At 44.7% G+C, this 20,409-nt stretch overlaps 2 protein-coding genes across 3 annotated transcripts; one reads left to right on the top strand and one right to left on the bottom strand.

Moving 5' to 3' along the window:
* Positions 1-98: 98 nt before the first annotated feature.
* On the bottom strand, positions 99-7,723 carry hnrnpm (heterogeneous nuclear ribonucleoprotein M). 2 transcript variants are annotated; one of them, XM_005746788.1, is made up of 16 exons: positions 7,459-7,723; positions 6,353-6,534; positions 4,750-4,802; positions 4,048-4,055; positions 3,849-3,942; positions 3,492-3,758; positions 3,224-3,377; positions 3,020-3,069; positions 2,884-2,941; positions 2,316-2,423; positions 2,165-2,215; positions 2,016-2,081; positions 1,815-1,916; positions 1,109-1,722; positions 969-1,020; positions 99-882 (listed from the first exon to the last, which is right to left on the bottom strand). In XM_005746788.1, exons 1-16 carry the CDS (start codon positions 7,548-7,550, stop codon positions 719-721), a joined length of 2,115 nt encoding a protein of 704 aa, XP_005746845.1. In that variant the 5' UTR covers positions 7,551-7,723; the 3' UTR covers positions 99-718. The 2 variants fall into 2 exon arrangements, with proteins under 2 accessions (XP_005746845.1, XP_005746846.1); XM_005746789.1 differs by lacking the exon at positions 1,815-1,916.
* A 304-nt stretch (positions 7,724-8,027) lies between these two features.
* Positions 8,028-13,332, top strand: dmap1 (DNA methyltransferase 1 associated protein 1). The gene is made up of 11 exons (XM_005746786.1): positions 8,028-8,086; positions 8,748-8,845; positions 9,140-9,231; positions 9,443-9,638; positions 9,755-9,913; positions 10,020-10,187; positions 10,325-10,510; positions 10,834-10,905; positions 11,447-11,519; positions 11,899-12,242; positions 12,639-13,332. Exons 1-11 carry the CDS (start codon positions 8,080-8,082, stop codon positions 12,696-12,698), a joined length of 1,455 nt encoding a protein of 484 aa, XP_005746843.1. The 5' UTR covers positions 8,028-8,079; the 3' UTR covers positions 12,699-13,332.
* The last annotated feature ends 7,077 nt before the right edge of the window (positions 13,333-20,409 follow it).

Genomic DNA, 20,409 nt, shown 5'->3' with positions numbered 1-20,409 from the left:
AGATCAACTTTGACCTGCAGTCGCTGCTCACTATTTGGCTCATTTAGCTCACATGTTATGAAACGTACGATCAGCGCACGAGCACCACAAACAGTGAACGCGTTTCAAATATTGAGGTTTATTTTATCAAAACACCTTACAGAACAAAAGCACTGACAGGAAGCATGATAGGACAAAAATAAAAAATTAAAAGTTGGTCTCTAAAAAATTTAAACAGAAGGAAAAACAAACACTTTGACTATGACGTGTCACTAAAGCCCATTTCAGACATGCATTTAGTTTTACTTTTGTAACAGCATCTGAACGTGCTGGCTTCATGCCTGAATGACTTCTTAAAACTCAAGAAAGCAATAACAGCACGAGCTAATGTTTGAGTTATGTCTCCTGAGCTCACTGTAGAACCCCAAAGGAGAATAACGTGGACATTAACAGCCTCACATCTCAAATTCATTTCTGAGCTGCAGTAAGATCTCTCAGACTGAGTGGTACTCTGACACATGGTGATCAGTCTAATAGTCCTCATCGCTTCATTCAAAGTCAAGCTTACCCATGTCTGAGTGATTTTAACATGTGACACATCCAATGTCTGAAAAGGGCAAAAATAAAGAGTTTCACTGTTACATTTATCTAACATGGTATACTGGGTGAAGGGGCAGTTCAGGAGTACAGAGTGAGATCACGAACTAAAATAATGTCAGATGCAACACGGACACACAGGTTATGCATTCCTGTCAATCCTAACATCAATTTCTCTTCCATTCAGGCGATAGCCGTTCATGGTCCGGCAGGCGCGCTCGGCAGTTTCGGGATTGTCAAAGCGAACCACACCGCAGCCCTTGGACTTCCCGTTCTCCATCTTAATATCAGCATACTGGACCATTCCTAAAGGAGGATGAACACAGATGTCCAAAATGACTGAAAATGCTGATTAACAGTGCTGATTTCATTTGATTTGACTTGACTCTTACCGCATGCGTTGAAGGTATCCTTCAGCATCTTCCAGGTGAAGTCAAAAGGCAGCTGAAAGACAAAAATATCCCCAAATTAATTTAAAGTATAGACATACTTCTCCAGTGAATACGCCAAGCTAAAGTGTGGATTAACTTACATTCCTGACAAAGATCTGACATCCCTTCCTGACATTGCTTCCCCCGGCTCCAGGACCTCCAGCCCCAGCTCCTCCAAAGGAATTGCCGCCAAATCCACGCTCCAAGTCACCAGAACGGTCAAACTGACCACCAACACCTCCAGATCCCATCCGGTCAATTCCAGAGCTCATGCGGTCAAGGCCGCCAGATGGAAAACGGTCAAGTCCTCCGGCAGAGCCCATGCGGTCGAAGTTGCTCGCCATTCTGTCAATCCCGGTGTTGCCCATGCGATCCATTCCCATCGGAGAGCCAAAGTCCATGCCGCCGCCGCCGCCACCGCCGCTGCCACCCCCCATGCGGTCCAAGCTAGATGGGCCCAAGCGGTCAAATCCAGATGGGCCGAGGCGATCCATACCTGAACTCATACGATCCAGACCAGGTCCGACCCTGTCCATACTGGGTCCCAGCCGATCCATCCCAGAGCCCATTCGGTCAAACCCGGAACCCATCCTATCTAGATCAGACACGCGGTCCATCCTGTCCATTCCCATCCGATCCATTCCTCCCATGCGGTCCATGTTGGTTCCCATGCGGTCCATTCCAGAGCCCATGCGGTCCATTCCCAGCGAGCTTCCTATAAAAGTGAGCAAACAGAAGAGAGAGAAAAATGCATGAGTGGAAGTAAGCACCAGTGTGGCTTTCAAACAGAATCCTGTAAATACTAACCCATTCCTCTTTCAAAGGAGTCTCCAAAATTATTGCGAGACATTCCCATTTCATTTCGCCCAAATTCCCTGTCAAAAGCACCACCAATCCCACGGTCCATCTCTGACAATGCAAGAGATGAAACCATTAGACATCCAGCAAAACGTGAAACTGTTCCACGCTTGCTCTGGAGTGCTGAGTGGGTTTTCAACACTTGCTTACCGTTCATCCTGCCCATCCCTGAAGAGCCAAAGCGGTCCATGTTCATTCCTCCAAAGTTGTCCATCCCTATAAACAAAGACATTAATATTACAGAAGGCACTTTTTTTGGAAAGACCAAATGTAGGTAGACTCAAAGTTTTACTACATACCTCCTCCTCCCATCCGGCCTCCCATGTTGGCGAAGCCCATTCCTTCCATACCTACAGGGACAGAGTGACACTGAGCTCTCACTTCACTGCTGTCTTTTAGTCAGTGGATTAAAAATAAATTAATGTGTTTTAAGAAGCTGCAGTTGTGTACCTCCAGGACCCATGTTGCCCATCCCTGCACCACCACCTCTGTTGAGCTGAGTAGCATCAATAGGTTGGCCCCCAGGTCCCAGTCCCAAACCAATACCACTCAGGCCACCTGGTTCAGAGACAACAGGTTAAGTTTGAAGATTGTGTGTATGTGCGTACGCACGCGCACGCGCACACACACACGCACGCGCACGCATAAATACAGCTGACACTTTCAGGGTAAGCAGTAAACCAATGTCGACCTCCATGAAACAAAGATCACATGACCCCAGGGGCTGCTGGGAAACAACAGACATGAAGCATGAGCAGACAGTAGAGGAGATGGGCGACGTCAAGTAGTTTTGGAATATCATTTAAATAGTTACTGGGTTTCTCTCTCCCCAGTTTAACAAAAACTATGGTAGCATGGGTCAAAGTGGTCTTCAATGCAGCAACTCGAGTGAGACAAAACTAAATATTTCATCTAATTTAACAAAATTAATCATAAAAATCGGGACTTTAATCGACGTGAATATTTTAAACTCTCAAAACCTTCTGTTATACTAGAACAAGGCTCGATGTATACTCACGGGGAAGGGCAGCTGCTCTGTCCGGTGGTCCAAAATCTTTAGGAAGAGATTTCTCATCCTGTAAAAAAGGCAAAGGCATTCTAACCATACTCATCGTCAGGCCATAGAGCTCTAATGTACAGCAAAGGCAACATACCAGTTTGACGTGCATCGTCCTGTTAAACAGGAGCTGTCCATTGAACATTGCTTTGAAATCGTTAAGGAAAACATGCGCGCACGCACGCACACACACACACACACACACACACACACACGCGCGCGCGCGCACACACACACACACACGAGATTCAAAAAGATTCAATGGCTACCATAGAAATGCTGAATATTTCCAAAAGGATACAGACAGCCTGCACTGCTTCGATGGGCATATCAAATGTGACGGTGCCCATGCCTCGACTTTTCCCATCCTTGTCCTCCAGAATGTCCGCCCTCACCACCATGCCCGCCATGCTGAACACCTCCTTCAGCTTCTTCCAGCCCACTTTGTAGTCAAGCTGTAGGTAGTTTCAGACAGTTAATTAGACAAGACTAAAGTTACAATAAGACACAGTTCCATATATTCAGTATTCGTATACAAACTGAAAAACGGATAAATCACTAAGGCTTACATTAGCCACAAAGACAGTGCTGCCAATCCTGCCAGCCTGGAGACCATGGATGATCTCATTGGGGATGTTCGGGTTATTCAGGAGGCTCGGAGGAATGTTGACCATGGGACCATTTGGTCCAGGACCCATACGATCCATTCCGCCCATTCCACCCATTCCTCCCATGCCTCCCATTCCCCCCATGCCTCCCATTCCGCCGTGACCTCCTGGAGGGCCTCCACCTTGGGCCTTGTTGATCTCCCGCTGGCAAATCACACCATCAGGGTCCTTACAAAGAAGCACAAAATAATGAGTCAGCCAAATCCACAAGTACAGCTTTTGTCTGTGCGTCGGACAGCTTCCCCCTCTGGGACCTACCTCTTTCACTTTGAGGGGCCGACCATTGAGGTTGTGCTTGTTGACCTTCTCCACTGCTTTCTTCATCAACTCTTCCGTCCTGAACTCAACAACACTGACAAAAACACATTTCCAGTGAGAAATGTGTGTAAAACACTGGTGTATGTCTCACGTGCAGTTTGCACTATTTGCTTTTGACGATAAGTTAAAGTCTACTTACGCACAACCCTTTGTTGATTGAAGTCATTGGAACAGGTCAAATCAAAGGGAAGAGAAAATATTTCAAATTAGTTAAAGTGATTGTAACACTGGACATATTTTGACAGGTCACAATAAACAATCTCATGCAATTAAAAGTTCATCACCATACACAAGCCTACAGCCTTGGTCACATCTGTGCTTCCAAAATAACACTACATTGTTAAGATCTTTTTAAGCCAAGCCAGTAACACAATACAGGCAAATGTATTCAATAGAGTTTTCCCCCAGCATCCTAAAGGCAGACAGTGACAGAGGATTCCCAACTACTGAGATATTAGAGTTTTCCCAGCAGTTCTATGGAATGAGTTTTATTTATCAACCATCTAGCAGCCTTGCTACGACCTCTTGCAGACTACGGCCCATTAGATCATAAGGAGCAAATCCCACAACCACAGGGACATTATCAGCTACTGCAATCCCACAGGATTGGCTACAAAGGAGCTGAAGTCCTGTTATAAGATCATCAACCCTTCGATGGCCTCGAGTCAATGCCACAGACAACTTCAAATGAAACATGCCTCCGGCACGTCACCGTGTCACACACACTCCACCAGGTTTGTATCTGAACAATTCCAACATAGTAAATAAGGAAACCAAAGCTGACAAACACAGGTTTGTCTAGGCTTATTCGTGTGTTTTATTTGTATGTATTTGCACTTACCCTGGATTTGCCTTCTGCGTCCATTAAGTGTTCCACGTACGTTACCTCACCCACTACAAATCAGATTCCAGAGACGACACACACCAAGGGGAGAGAAGCCGAGAGAACAATGGGGGTTTAGAGCAGAAACAAGTAGGGTGGCCGGTGACAGTGAGCTCAGACAGCCAGTCCTGAGCCTTCCCCCAGCACCTCATTCAGCACAATCTGGTACAGGTCTACAAAAAGCAAGCTTGGACTTTTCCCCTCTTTCTTTAATTAATTGAGACTTCTTAGCCCGTCCTTGTTAGAATTCTCCCGAAACACCAAACGCAGTAGACTGAGGACAACAACTTTTGGACTGGCCAACAGCCTTTCAAGTTGGATATGATGCCGCAAACACCACCTCTTCTACCTGAAGATAATTGACCAAATAATTTCAAGTTGGCAAAGCCTCCTTAATACCTCAGCCGCTTTCCTGTCAAACCTCAGCAAACTTTGTCAACGGTTTTAACCCTCAGTCCATCAGCTGAGCCTAGCTGAGCTAGAAACCTACCCATAATCGTAATGAAGAAAAACTTTTGGATGAGAAGCTTCTCTAACTGCCAACCTGATCATGGACTGGACCTGGTCCTGAAATGCACGATCGTAATTTGGATTCAGCGTCGACCACAGCCACGCCTTTGTTCCAGGTCATGTCTGCTCAACAGATGGACATTGATGACCAAACCTCTAGAGACAAGGACGGTGCATAAGAAGCTGCTTCGTTTTGTAGACCTGTACCCCAAATAAATCCGCAGCACAAAGCTGTGCTTGGTACAACATGAAGATCTGCCGAGAAAAACATTTGCTTGTCAAGGTCACACCTAAAAAAGAAAATGCAATTTAACTCCACAGTCAGTTGTCATGAAACAAATACTACTTGGACCTTCTGAAAAAGCATTGTACCCTTCTTAACACATGCTCAAATAGGTGCCAGTTAAATGCATTACTCCATAGCTACACAACATGTTTAACACTTTAATTGACTTTTAAATAATCCTTACTCACATCCACATTTACTGCATCACAAATTAAATATTACATTTCTCCGAAGGTTTGACCACAAGTTAATAAATCTTAAGTGTGTAAGTTTTACTGTTAATTACAAATTTCAACTGAAAGCAACCTTTTCCATGTTTCTGGACCAAAAAAATCACTATACTGTAACAAAGAACTGTATTTTTAATGCATTTCTTGGGGGAGGAACCACATCATTATCCCATTCATGATCACAAGCCATTGGACTTTCGAGTTAGTGGACTTCCTTTGCACATTTACGACCGCCACTTCACAAAAACTCAAGATTTTAGTAATCTTAAGGGAGACTGAAAATTCAAACATCCAGGTTCACCACGCTTGTACACGTCTGCAGCGACTCCTTAGCTGACAGACAGATTTAGAAAAAAGGGGACCTTGTCCACAACCTTTGTTCCAAGTGACTCCAGCATGGTCTCAGACAACACTGTACAACTCCCCAGAGCTCTTCAAAACTGCAGTGGTCAAACAAAATGACCCTGCATCCTGATTTGATCTTTTATCATGTCAAAAATGTGACACGAGTCAACCCCTAATCCTGATACCTTACCTTTCTCTTTCATCAGATCTTTCAGGGCTTGCCACTTCACATCATATGGGATGTTGCTGACGAAAACGCGGTATCTCTTGTTTGCGTTTCCATAGGGCTCATAGCGACCACCTCCACCTCTCTTCTGAGGCCTTTCCTTCCTGCTGGCATTGGCCTCATTCTTGCCTTTTCCATTCATTTCCCTGCAAAATGTAAAGTTCACAAAACTTTCTAAACATGTCTTTTAAAAGCTTTTAAAAGACTTGCCAAACTCACATCCATCACATCTCCCATTTTTGCTTCATTACAATCCATCCATCTTACTTTAAAATGTTTCGTTATATTGTGTTTTTTTGTACTTTAATTAGCTGTAGTTGTGTTTAACTCCTTATAACTACTGTAACAAAACATTTTCCAAAATCTGGGGGAACAGAAAGATACCTCATGTCAGTGGTTCCCAAGGTGGGGTGGGAGGGGGGGGGTCTGTTGTTTATTTATTTGGTAGGTGGTAGTTTATTTTATTGCAGTTTACTTTTGTTTGTTTATTTGTTTACAGAATGTTTCCTTGTAAAACAAAGGAGGGCCTAGCAAATAAAGTTTGGAAACCGCTGCCTCGGTAAAAGTAATTTTAATGCTAAATGCTAATACTAACTGCAGACACAGGCATCATTTACACATAGACACACAATGGTTAACTAGCAGCCTGCTATCTGCAATCCAGCCGCATGGCTAGGCCTCTCCTTGGATAAAGCGGGCCTGTGCTATATTAAACTGTTTAAGTAATGCCAAAAAGCAGCAACAGCGACCGGACATAAAGTTAAATATGTCCACTTTCTGTTGCAACAAAGCAATAGCTACATGTACTTTTAATCCTATCATACATCCAGTAATATATAACGCAGGGTTGCATTTGGTAAATAGACGGGCCCCAAATGCCGCTTAAGCTAGAAAAACACGTACAGAACGTATTTAAAGCACACCGGGGCTGCTAGTCTACCATTAATTGCATTTTAAAAAAATATAATTAAACAGATGCCGCTGTATACAAATTTATCGCTGTGTAAGAAAACAAATTAAGCTAACTAGCTAATAAGCCGCAACAAAGGAACCTCGATGAATGGCCTTACCCCTGCTGCGAAGTCGGCTGCTGCTGCGGCGGCGTCGACAGCTGCTGCTGGCCTGCTTGCTCTGTGGTAGTTTCTACCTGCTCGTTGGACATTTTCTTACGCAAATTAGTGCTTATGAAAGGAAACTGTACTAGAAAATTTGATATTAGTGATTCTTGCGCTTCTAAAGAGAAACTCAAAAGCACATATACTGAATTCGTACAACACCTCTCACTGGTACGCCAACGGAGGAAAATGGCGGAAAGAAGGAGGAAGCATGAGTTTAAACGAGAGGTTCTTCTTCTTTATATTATTTATCGGCGGTTGGCAAACAGCAAAATGGTACATTACCGCCACCATCCGGTGAGGAGTGTGGACTGAAATGTAAAAAAATAAAATAAAATCGTCCCAGACAAATTAGTCTACATTAAAAAAAAATATATATATATATATATATGGCCTGATAACTTTCACTTATCGAGTTCTTACGAAATAAATCAACCAAGTCCAGTTTCAGTTTCATGTCACAAAGCTGTCTTCATTCAATGAAAGGGTCTGCTTCCGGTATTTTCTTTTAAAACTAAGGACATCGCGGCACGTACATTGATTTTCAGAATAATGTGCAAGCGTACATAAAGTTTGATGAACGGTAAAATACGTAGCAAAGGTTTATATGTTTTCAAAGAAACGTGACAAACAGGTCCTTCATGTTTGAAGCGTTACTATTTTTATAATGGCATCACAGTTTTATGCTCTGCAATTATTTTACAAATGTGCCGGGCATGGTTTGAAGAATTTGTATTCTATTGCAATGATTTTGTTGGTATTTTTAACCTCTACTGTCGTTTACATTATTTAACAATGTAAACATAATAAAGCTGAATTCGAGTTGTTATGCCCGCCAGACCTCACGGGGGCGATAATTAATAGGCAATCCGTCTAGTCACAACGATATGAGCGGGGACGGAAGGAGTGTCGGTTTTGTGCTAATTGCTCTCTTTGCCTTAACAGCTATCTCGTGAATGTTCATTATAAATGGCCCTGTAATGTTCACATATTGTAGTCAAGTACGCAGTAATATTAGGAATATAAACTCTTACGAACGCTTTATATTGCTGTTTGCGGTTCTGAGACCTAAGCGTTGCTACCGAAATGCTAACATTAGCATTAGCGCTTAGCTAGGAGTGTGTACGACGAGTCTTTCGTTACCACATGCACAGAATGAATGAGTGCGCGTGAATTAATTCGTGTTATTTAGCTTTGATAGATTTTTCAAAACGTTAAATAGCTAAACAGTTAATCTCATACAGCCATGGCGACCGGTGCTGATGTCAGAGATATTCTTGAGTTGACCGGAGGGGATAATGATGGTCCCATCACCAAGAAAGACCTCATCAACTCAGACAAGGTGAGACTGTGTTATTCATGTTTGTCTTATAGTGAGATGGACGTTTGTGTTTTGTGTTGTATACGATAATTCTAACGATGTCTGTCCCTGGATTTAAGTAACACTGGTTTAAATTACACTTTCAATGAATTTCACTAGCTGTTGGGTTCGTAACATGCAGGTATAATAATGTACTTATGTACTTACAGCTCAAAGCTTTTGCCAGGGAGAGAAACTGAAGAGATGTGTATTACAATTGTTTGAGCACAAATATTTTTGCAGTTGAATAACGAATGTCTGCATCTTCCACCTCAGAAAAAAACCAAGAAAGCAACAGAGACGCTGACCTTCAAGAGACCAGAGGGAATGCACAGAGAGGTCTACGCTCTGCTTTATTCTGATAAGAAGTATGCTTTTCTTTTTCAATATTAGTCAGTTAATCTGAAATGCATAAAGGCCTTTTTAATGTTTCCTGTTTGGGAATTTCAAAAGGATTTATTTGCATTTGGAAGGAATCTAAAGTGTTTTGTAAATAACTTTGCATTTCTGTGTTTCTTGATTTTATGATAACAATTAGAATATTGATAATAAAGAATTGTTTTTTCTGTTTGTCCATAGGGATGCACCCCCCCTGCTGCCTAGTGACACCACTCAAGGTTATAGGACAGTCAAAGCCAAGTTAGGCTGTAAAAAGGTTCGTCCCTGGAAGTGGATGCCCTTCACAAATCCAGCACGCAGAGACGGGGCCATATTCCACCACTGGAGACGTGTTGCAGAAGAGGGCAAGGACTACCCTTTTGCTCGCTTTAACAAGGTAGGGAAAACCCTCTTCTGCTTATGTAGTACAGGCAAGAAGGACATGTGGTTGCAGCTACCCGTCCTTTCGCATTATTCATCCTTTTTTACTGCTTCTCTGTTTTACCTCTATAGACAGTGCAGGTGCCAGTGTACTCTGAGCAAGAGTACCAAATGCATCTCCACGATGATGGCTGGACTAAAGCAGAGACAGACCACCTGTTTGACCTTTGCAAGCGGTTTGACTTACGCTTCATCGTTGTCCATGACCGATATGATCACCAGCAATACAGAGTAAGTGTTTAGTGCCTCATCTATAATGGATTTGAACATTACAGTAAGGGGAATTTAAAGAACACACGTTTTAATTTTAAAAACTGTTTTGTTTGTTTTTTGTCAGAAACGCTCTGTGGAGGACCTGAAAGAACGATATTATAGCATTTGTGGTAAGCTGACCAAAGTGCGCGCAGCATCAGGGACAGAACCCAAAATCTACATCTTTGACGCTGGCCATGAAAGGCGCCGCAAAGAGCAACTGGAAAAGCTGTTCAATCGCACACCTGAACAGGTTTGTGATTTTGCATTTGACCTGTATCTATGTGCAGGTGTATAGACACGTTCTTTTTGTGGGGGGGGGGAAAAAGAAAAAGATTTTTCACAGCATTTTAAATGTGAAAGACTGCATTTCTCCGTTTTTCCCTGCAGGTGGCAGAAGAGGAGTATCTTGTTCAGGAGCTAAGGAAAATTGAGACTAGGAAGAAAGAGCGTGAGAAGAAAGCCCAGGATCTGCAAAAACTCATTAAGGCAGCTGACACAACGACAGAGTTGAGACGAGCTGAAAAGAGAGTTTCCAAGAAGAAGCTTCCACAAAAAAGAGAAACAGAAAAACCGGTATGATAGGATTTCACTCAAGAAGAGCAAAGTAAAGCACATGACTGCTGGTAACAGAGGAAGTCAAAGAAAAGCAACAATGGGGAGAATTTTAATAATAATAATGGTCACGGTGCAGCTTTGTCCTCATTTTGCACTAAATTAATTGTTACTTGATCATTTCTTTATTTTGATGGGACAAGTGTCTCTAATAACCCGCACCAATCTTCTCTGTGTTCTAAGTAACATTTAAACTCAGTTTGATCCATAATAATGCCTCTATGGTGACGTTTCAGACGTATCCAAACAGTTTGTGTCTCGCATTTATAGTTTTTCTTCTTTAGGCTGTTCCAGAGACGGCAGGCATCAAATTCCCTGACTTCAAATCAGCGGGCGTCACACTGCGCAGTCAGAGGGTGAGTATAGCTCCGTCCTGTTCAATATTATTAAATAGTCCTATAAAATCACTCTTAGGGAATTGATGTAAAAATAAAAAGTAAAAATGTGAAATTCTTTAAAATAGCAAGTTTTTGTTTGTCCAACTCTTAATTTCAAGATACTGATTTGTGAGAAACTAGAGTTTCTGACTTTAGTAGCTATTCCTCTTATCACTGTGATAATTAATTCTATTACTGACTAGCTAATATCTGTAAAACCTAGCCTAGCACGGGGACTCTTATTCATCTTCAAGACTGATGAGGAGCTGCCGCTCTCTATGGAAAATACATTTGCACAGCTAAAGGAGTGGAGTGGCCCCACAGCTAATCAGTCAGATAGAGTTCAGTGGATAAAGACATTTTGATCTGGCCCGCTGAAGTGCATTTCATACGAATTAAAAGCCCCGAGGTGGAGCTGTTTATCCTAATGTCCCGGTACCTTAAATCACGCTCGTGTGTGTGTGTGTGTGTGTGTGTGTGTGTGTGCGCATTTTTCTCTGCGTGTTTGTGTGTTATTAAGATGAAACTGCCAAGCTCCGTAGGCCAGAAGAAGATCAAGGCCATTGAGCAGATCCTGATAGAGCAAGGAGTGGGTGAGGATGACTAAACTTTAGCAATTTGTTAACATTCCCCAGTTTCACAGTCTTAACTCTTCTTTGCGACAGAGTTTAGTTTCAGTACAGAAGGAAATAAAAGGATTATGTAACCTTTGAAGCATTGCAGGGATGCTACAAATAAGTTAGAGTTTAGTTGAACACACAGGACGTTTTTCACTTGTCTTTATATTTGTTTGCAGCGTCTCAGGCGCTCACTTCACGTTACAGTTGACAGTAATGCAACAACACTTTGTAACATGTAACCACTTTAGCTAAACAGACTGTGCATGCGTAGACTGTACACACCATCAACTAAACAAATGTGTTAAAGTGCTTAAATCACACTTTAGTCTTTCCTCTTTGTGCCCTTCTGTAGATCTTAACCCCATGCCCACTGAGGAGATTGTGCAGATGTTCAATGAGCTTCGTAGTGACTTGGTGCTGCTGTATGAATTGAAGCAGGCCCACAGCAACTGTGAATACGAGCAGCAGATGCTGCGTCATCGCTACGAGGCCCTGCTGAAGGCCGGCGGGTGCGTGGGAACTGTAGGAGCCGGTCCAGTCATTGCATCACAGGGTGGGGACATCAACGCCACCAACAGCACTACAGCATCCACCCCAGGGGCTGAATCTCAGTCCTGGCTCAACGCAGATGACATTAAGGTGGAAGCCAAGGAGCAGATCATCGACGTTGTAGGAGCACCGCTTACCCCCAACTCGGTATGTTTGTGAAACTCGGAAACAAACTTTTCCAAACCGTTATCCTTGTGTAATAATTTTTGTTTTATACTATTATTAGTAGTATTAATGGGCGAGAAACCAATGAAGAATCCAGCGCTTGTTATTGCAGCAGTCACTCGTCGTGGTTGCTTTTTCGTATCTGTGTTGAAAAGGGTCGAACCTGCTCACAGCCTCATAATAAAGCTCTGCAGCAGTAGAAAAGAACAGTAGAGACTAATGACTGTCTTCACCCTCCTGAGGCAAACAGCAGGTGTTAGCAGGGGAGAGCGCAGCATGAGTGGGTCAGACTTTTCTCCGTTGTTGGCATTTTGGATGTTATTCATTAAGTGGTCGTAGCAAACCCCAGCGTGACTGTCGTGTATTTGTGCATTGCAGCGCAAGCGGAGAGAATCGGCGTCCAGCTCGTCTTCGGTGAAAAAGGTGAAGAAGCCTTGATGGGAGCGGCAGCTTTTACACGTGGAAGCGAAGCGGCAGTGTTACTCATTCAGATCACAGTGGCGACGGCCACGAGTGAACCAGAGAGACACAGCAGAGCCGGACACCATGTTGTTGTCTATTTACGTACACTCATTGCTCACAACACACACACACACCTTTTCACCTACTAACGAGGCCTTTCGAACCCCTCCCATCAGGCCTGCTCAGCATCGCTGTGACAAAGGCAGCGACTGAGTGACATTTCATTCCATTACTGCTCGTCTCCCTGCCTCCACCGCTGCTCGGCCTTAGATGAGGCAAGATCAACTGTAAATTGCCCGGCTGAGCTAATCGGGACACGGGGAAGAAGGTGGGAACGACTGCGTAATTGAAATGAATTGGAATGAAAGAACGGGGTCGGGGAATGGGAGGATGGCGAGCCGCAGTGCTCGTTTGACCCGTGTGAGGGTTGTTGTTTCGTGCCGTAGTGTTTACTGGAAACGTGTTTCGTGTTAACCTGTGGCGCCGGCCCGACCTCGCTTCCATCTGCTGCCCAGTTTTTTTCATGTCGGACTGCGGGACTGATTTGTGTTCTCAGGTGACCTTGGAGATGCTTTAGTCAACGTTTCAATAAATGTCTGTTTCTTTCTTACATGGAGGTGTGCGTGTCTATACCTCAGAAGTTTGCCGTTCACATTTCAAAGGGACGTCACTCTACAGATTTCAGAGATCTGCACTTGGGGGTAATTAGTGTTGAATACACATTTGTTGGGGAAATCGTAGGGTCACGACATTCTTACCTTACCTGTCATCCAAGTTAAGTGACAACTAATGACTTCATTAATATGATAATTAAGCAGTGATCATTCTTAGGTTGGCATAGCCACTAAAAGTGCATTAGGTTTCCTCCTCATAATATTGCTAATTGCATGTCAATTATGTCGTTTAGCCCACTTAGACATTAATTTCTATGCAAATTTTGAATACGTTTGCCAAGAATAGGGGGGGGGGGCGCTTTGATATGGGTGTACATGGGTGCACATCACTTTTATAGCCTTTATATTCTTTAAATTGAATCTCTGCAGCCTGCACACAAAACTTACATGTCAGATGTTTGTCTGCCTTTTGGGTTCCAACCTGCAAAACAAAGCACATCATGCATGTATAGTTTTTGAGTTATTATTAAAGTATTCAAATGTGAATTTATCTGCAGGAGAAACTGACCCCGAAGCAAAGAAAGCGTTTGATCTTTTTAAAGTCTTGATCTGCTGCAGCTTCCCACAATTTCCCAACAGTCAGATGTGGAAACATTCGATATCACATGAAATGATCAAAATGCTGCAATTGATCGAATCTTTACTTCCAGCTCTAATTAGCATTGCTGCAGTTTCCAGAGTCGAACCATTCACAAACTGCAGCGCGTTTGATTGAGAGGAAAGAGCGAGAGAAGCCAAGTAAACATGGCTAAAATGGATTCTGTGTGTCTATATTTCATGTTGAAAATTGGCTCATAAATCCAGCGGTTTGATCTATGGAGCCCGTTGTTGCTTGAAAAAACCTCCGTAAATGTGTAATTTCTCCCTTGACAGAACACAGCCGAAAGGCTATCTTTCTTTCGCCTCCTCCTCCCCTCTCTCCCCTTCTTCTGTCTTTCATTCTCACCCCCTCTCTCCCAGCCTGCTGTTGGATTAATGCTCTGCTCCCTTCCCTCTCCTTTCATGCTCCTCTGATATCTTCTTTTCATCGCTGCTCTTGCATTTATCAAAACTCGGGCCTCTCGCTACCTCTCGATGTCTGAGGCCACCTTCAGTTATACGGCAGGCGTCGTGTAAGACTGGCGCGGAGAACGCGAAGGTTAGAAATAAATGCTATTCTAAATTGAAAATAGGCGAGCACTGAGGCGTCGGCGACCACGTGTGCGGCCCCCCCATCCAACTCTGACCAGCGTGGACTCCATCCGTGCGACAGTATACGTTCTGCAACGCTGATGTGAAAAGCATGAGGCAGACCCGCGCTGGAGAGCGTCTTATAATGTGGTCGTGATGGCGCTGAGATGGGATCTCTTTATCAAGGCCCGGCTGAGGCTTTAATCACGGCCTAAGAGGTGTGCCGGCTTTTTATCATAATTGAACTGCATCCGGGCTAATCGCCGACATACGTCACTGTCGAAGGGGAGCTCGGCTCCAGCGGCAGGCGAAGGTGGAGGTGATTGAACGCACAGTTAAGAGAGAAGATGTGTACTGAGGGACGTGTGGCAGGAAGATGCAGGTAATAGCACAAGTGATAGAACGCTGCTCAAATGCATCACGCCTGGAGGTAACCGTTGATGTGACAATGATTAGATTGTGGATGCTTCCTGTCTGTGGCACAGTGCTTTATACCCATCATGTCACATGCAATCACTGATTACTACATGTGTGCATCAGTAGTGTGAGGACAAGCTCTGAATTATTCCCTAAACTCTGGATTTTGGCTCATCTACATCATTAACACGTCCACAGCAGACTTTCACCTCCGTGCCCCTCACTCATGTTTCTCACTTTCACCTTCTCCACTATTTAGGTCACCTTGAGGGAGAAAACTTTTAATCATTGTTCCACATCAAATTCACCTGTGCCCTCTGGGACACTGAGCCGCAACAGAGGGGGGACGTTGAAACTGCTAGTTGGGAAATAAAGTGCCCACAGGGCTGGACAGTAGAAGTCATTTCCACTGGATTTTTTTGCTAGTGGGGGGAAGGCCCGCTGCAACACAAACCCAATCACTTGTGCTAAGCAGTGCTTACAGCTAGGCATTAACCCCACTGTCCACTCTCCACATTAAAGCCCCGGGGAGGCAGAATAAAGAAGAGTGGAGTGGAGCAGAGCAGGGAGTGGGACTGCTCCCCGGCACCGTGATCCTTCTGGGAACATCTCGAGTCAGGTGGTGCCGTCTGTCAAGGTGTCCTACCTTGAAATAAAAGAACGGGGCTGTGTACTGATGGGCTTGGAAATGTCATTTCTTGTCATGATATAAAGACAAATGTGAAAGAGGTTGTGCTTCAGCAGTCAAATCAGAAGTTGTGCTGCTCCCCAAATGTGAGAAATGTAACATCACAAACTTCAATCTGCAAAGACAAAGTACTCGATTCGATTCAGTCGTAGGTTGGTGCCGAGCTGAGGCTGGAACCCAGTTTTCTTCTCCCTGAAGCTTTGTCACAGGGACTAATCACAAGAGTTTGATCCTTTTTGTTCAAATGAACAATGAACAGAAAGGCCCCATAAGGAACATCACCTCTGTGTGTGTAGTGATAGCAACCATGTTAGAAATGCCACCATCACAAAAGCTCTGACTCCTTTTCTTTGTAGTTGTCACGTGACCTTAAATATGAAGTGAAATGTTTCCAATTTACCTTTTCAACACTTGAAAAGATGGACGAGGGGGGACGGGTGCATAATTGCACAACACTGTTTATAAAACACAAAGACGTCTGGTGTGGAAATAACTTTGGGCTTCAGCTTCCATGTGGTTGCTTTGCTGTTTGTTATAGTCTATCATGGCGCACATAATAAAGAGAGGGACACGTGGCAGGCTGGGAGAGGCTGTTCAGCACAGTGTGCCGTGATTGCATGCCGACTATAAACAAGGCCCGGCCGGACAGATCAGCTCCACTCTGTTCTTCCATCAGCCTCCAGAAACAAATCGGTTTGATTTGATTTGTCAGTGAGAGATCGAGAAGACTCTGAACAACATGTGACAGAGTTACCTTGACAAAGCAGCGCAGCGAATGCTTTTCTCCCTCTCTTTACCTGCACAAGCGCAGCTCTAACAAAGAAGGAAAAAATCCAATTTGCCATGCGGATCCACAGCTGTCACGGTGGGGGAATTAAACATTACCCATAACTCACTGGGGTGCTGAGCAGGTCAGCGGATGGCGGGGATTGTAACATCACTCTGGGGTGCAATAACAAAGGATTTTAACCTCTGACTCCTTTGCTATGGCTGCTAGTAGAACATCCTCATGAACAACAAGAGCTTTTGCTTTGCTGGTTAATCTCTGGTGGGATTGACTCAACACACACCTTGGCCTTCGCTGCACAAAATTCTCTGCAACACAAACAGGAAGACGTGCGCAAATGTCGGCATAAACACAACCATTTTTTTCACCCCGCTGGCTCCTGTGATGCTCCATAGGGGGTTGCAGGGATACTGTAGGTGCTAATGTCCCAGTGTCATCACCCACGCCGGATTCCTAGCCTCCTTGCCTGGCTGGCCCGCCACCACCAGCGCCTCAATTACCTGACTGACGTTTCATTAGCGCCTGCAGCTGATCCCGTGGCTGAGAGGCAGCGGGGCGCAGAGGAGCACGGAGCGAGTGAGAGAGGCGGAGGGGAAAAGGAGGCTTCAATGCGTTATATTCTCATGCGCTGTCAGTGTCACAGCTTTGAGTACAGCCACACAGCCACTCATTACATTGCAGTCATTTAGTACATGCTCTTATTGAGATGGACCGTGTATACTGAAATAGAGCTGGCGGGTGACACCAGCTCTGAGCTGACATCCGTAAACCTGCCGTGGATTGTTGGAGCAACCGAGGAGCGTGCGAGCCTGCAGGTGTGTGCGCGCGCGCATGTGATGCAGGGTATCTGCGCGCGCGCATGTGATGCAGGGTATCTGCAGCAGCTCAGTGTGTCTATGAGACAAATCAATCCGGTGCAGCGTACTGATCAGAAGTTGATCTCTTCTCGTGTTGCTCTGTGCGTATGGATACACAATGCGTATGTGTGGTGGCGCATCCTGCGCAGATACCTCCGTTTGTGTGTGATGTGTGTGGCCTTTCCATCCTCGGGGTTAGTGCAGGCCATGTCAGAGATGATCCTGAGGGGGCTTAGTGAGACCCCCGGCCTGAGCCTCTCCACACAGCCCACGCTTGGCTAGGCTCTCCTTCCCATTTGTCATCCTGTGCCAGTAAGACCCCCGGAGAGATTAGGGCAGAGCAGAGAGGCTGGAGGAGTAGCAGGAATAAGAGGATCAGTTAAGCTATAAACACAGACAAGTTTGTGTCTCTCACCCACTCTGGCACAGTGACAGTTTGTAATGGCTGTCAAAAGTTCGCTCTGTGCCGTACATCTTCCTTTAAGGGACACTGCAGCGCCCGAGTGTCCCGCACCTAGCGTGGGCAAACACAACAGGTACAGGAAGAGAACAAAAGCGGCTCAAGCCTGACATCAAACAGCGGCGCTAACTGCATCGACCCGCGTTGACCCGAGCTAATGAACCGTTGCCGTGTGCAGGAAAGGAAATGCTGCGGTTTGCCTATAATTAAAATTCTGTGGCACAAAGACCATTAGTCAAATCCAGAGAGCTCCTTCATTTCCATATTTTTGAATATTCTACTTAATTATGCAAAGGGATCGGGGAGGTAGATGAGAAGTTTTAAGAAAGCCTCATAAAGTCCTTATTAAGAGCAGAGGGGATTAATGACAGTTAATATGAGGGCAATCAAACATTTAATGCAAAGGCCCTCCTGCAGGCAAACAGTATTTAAATGAGTCAATTAGACATTCATTATCTACAAGCCTATAAGTGGAGTCAGATCTGCATAAATGTTGGTGCACAGAATCATTCCTCTCTAAAAAGGAACTAATGAAATATTAAAAAAGTTAACAAGTTAGACATGGAAAATGTACAAATATTGATTGCTAGAGGGCTGGTTACATGTTGTCATCAAATCAGAGGAGAATGCGCGATATCTATTGGAGATTGTCTCATAAATCATAATTATTGAGTTAGCATGATCTCTCCTCCCAATTAGCCATGTAGCATTGTTGAAGCAGGGTGAGAGAGAGGAAAGTGGCAAGTCCACTCTAAAATCCCATCAAATCCTGCAAATTAATATGTCCAGGTTTAGCCTAAGTGCCCGGTTCTCATGCTAACAAACCGCCTTATAACAAGTATACACGATAAACATACATATTCTGCAGAGGATGACTTGAATAATGTGCCAAACTATGCAGATATATCACTGTCAGGACTTCTGCCCCCTCCTCCTGCTCCTCCATTCCTTCTTTCTTTCCCTCTCTCCATGTCTGCCTCCGCTCTTGTCAGTTGCCCCAGCACACAATTACTGTGTGTGATTGCTATCAGGCGGGACGGTCGGGGAGGCTCCCAAATTAGGGCCTAAATAGGATTTCCTACATGGCGAAGGGCACAGGCCTGGACATGGTAATGAAAGCCTATACATCACAATCAGACCGACAATCCTATTCATACTGCAACACATTACTCTCACTCCTCATAATTATAGAGGGGTGACAGACGGGCCTGTGAGGCAAGGTAGAGGAGGAGGCGGAGGGAGGGGTTTGCCGGCGAGGTGGCTAAGCAAGTGTCACAGTTTGTGAGTGGCTTCTTCTCTGCACTCCTGTGATCTCCTGATACTTTGAGTGACCGGATTAGGTGGAGGAGTCCACTGGGTTTAATTCTGCATAGTTCCAGTATCTGACCCTTAGATGGATCTGTGTAATTACACACACGCGCGCAAAAAAAGGGTCCTAAATTGGGCATTTTCCCCTGTGGAAAGGTTGTTCCACGAAGACACACTGACCACATCTTCCATCAGGCTGAGTGACACGGGCACAAACACACTCCCTCGCTCCGAGGGATGTGATGAGATGTGAGGGGGACAGCTTTGCGATCAATACCATGAGCAGGAATCAGCGATGGGGAGAATAAGACAATGGCTTATCAGATTGAGGTTGACTTCTCCTTGTATGTTCGGCAGGCCTGTGACAATAGATTGGCCCAGAAATCCGATGGCACTCGGCGAAAGAGAAAAAAATGAGGAGACAGATGAAAAGAAAGATTGCTAATGCTCTCCAAGCAGGCATTTTAATCTGTGACAGAGGAGGGATTTGGTGAAAGCCATTATCACACAGCAGCCCCCACCTTCTCCTCGCGCCCCTTTCTTTTCTGATAAGGCAGCCTTATCAGACTGCTCCGGGGGAGACCGCGTACTTGTGTGTATGTGTGTATGCATCCACACCTTTGCATGTGTTTGTGCTGCAAAATGGGATATTCCAAATGCGATTCATTGGATTCAAGAAGCCCATCACCTTAAGAACTCAGTCAAACGGTAAGCATTGCAAAGTGGATTCAGATCACAATAACCCAGTTCACTAAAGGCAGGAACCTGCAATGCAGAGAGGCAAGTAAGGTGCATCGTTACATGTGTTCGTCGCTGAGGCCTGAGGAAAGAAGCCGACTCAATTTTGTTTGCATGGGGCTTTGCTCCTGTTTTTTGCATGCGTGCATCTCTCATCTTATAACTGCAGAGATTAGGCCAGGAAGGTGTCTTCATGAAAGGGACACTAGCTGCTGTGCACAGTTCAGCCGAGGCCTTCCAGACTATAAAAGCCGCCTGTTACACACTCATGTCCTGCTTGTTTTGTGAATTTAAAGAATATATGTTTGGGTGCAACCTTTAGGAGAACTCCCTCCTTGTCACATCTATCTGGAGAAAGTGATAAGTGTGTGCATGCACGAGTGCTTGCATGCATACATTTCTGTGTTTGTGTGCGTGTTGCACAGCAGTCTTTACGCACCTCGTGTCACTCCTTTGTGTCTCCTCAATGCAGTGTCCCTTCTGTGATCAGGACAATCCATCAGGCCCTGCTGCTCATTAATCACCAGACACACACACACACACACACACACACACACACACACACACACACACACACACACACACACA

The sequence above is a fragment of the Pundamilia nyererei genome, unplaced genomic scaffold, assembly GCF_000239375.1.
Source record: "Pundamilia nyererei isolate P.nyererei 1_Seehausen unplaced genomic scaffold, PunNye1.0 scaffold00183, whole genome shotgun sequence".
In the NCBI taxonomy this organism is placed as follows: Eukaryota; Metazoa; Chordata; class Actinopteri; order Cichliformes; family Cichlidae; genus Pundamilia; species Pundamilia nyererei.
This window is presented reverse-complemented; position numbering and strand designations above follow the sequence as displayed.

Coding starts and splice junctions, on each gene's coding strand:
- dmap1 (XM_005746786.1), top strand. Junction 9,914..10,019: donor ATGATCACCAGCAATACAGA/GTAAGTGTTTAG, acceptor GTTTTTTGTCAG/AAACGCTCTGTGGAGGACCT. Junction 10,188..10,324: donor TCAATCGCACACCTGAACAG/GTTTGTGATTTT, acceptor TTTTCCCTGCAG/GTGGCAGAAGAGGAGTATCT.
- hnrnpm (XM_005746788.1), bottom strand. CDS start 7,550: ATGTCCAACGAGCAGGTAGAAACTACCACAGAGCAAGCAGGCCAGCAG. Junction 4,803..6,352: donor AGATCTGATGAAAGAGAAAG/GTAAGGTATCAG, acceptor TCTGATTTGTAG/TGGGTGAGGTAACGTACGTG. Junction 2,082..2,164: donor AGGCCGGATGGGAGGAGGAG/GTATGTAGTAAA, acceptor CTTTGTTTATAG/GGATGGACAACTTTGGAGGA.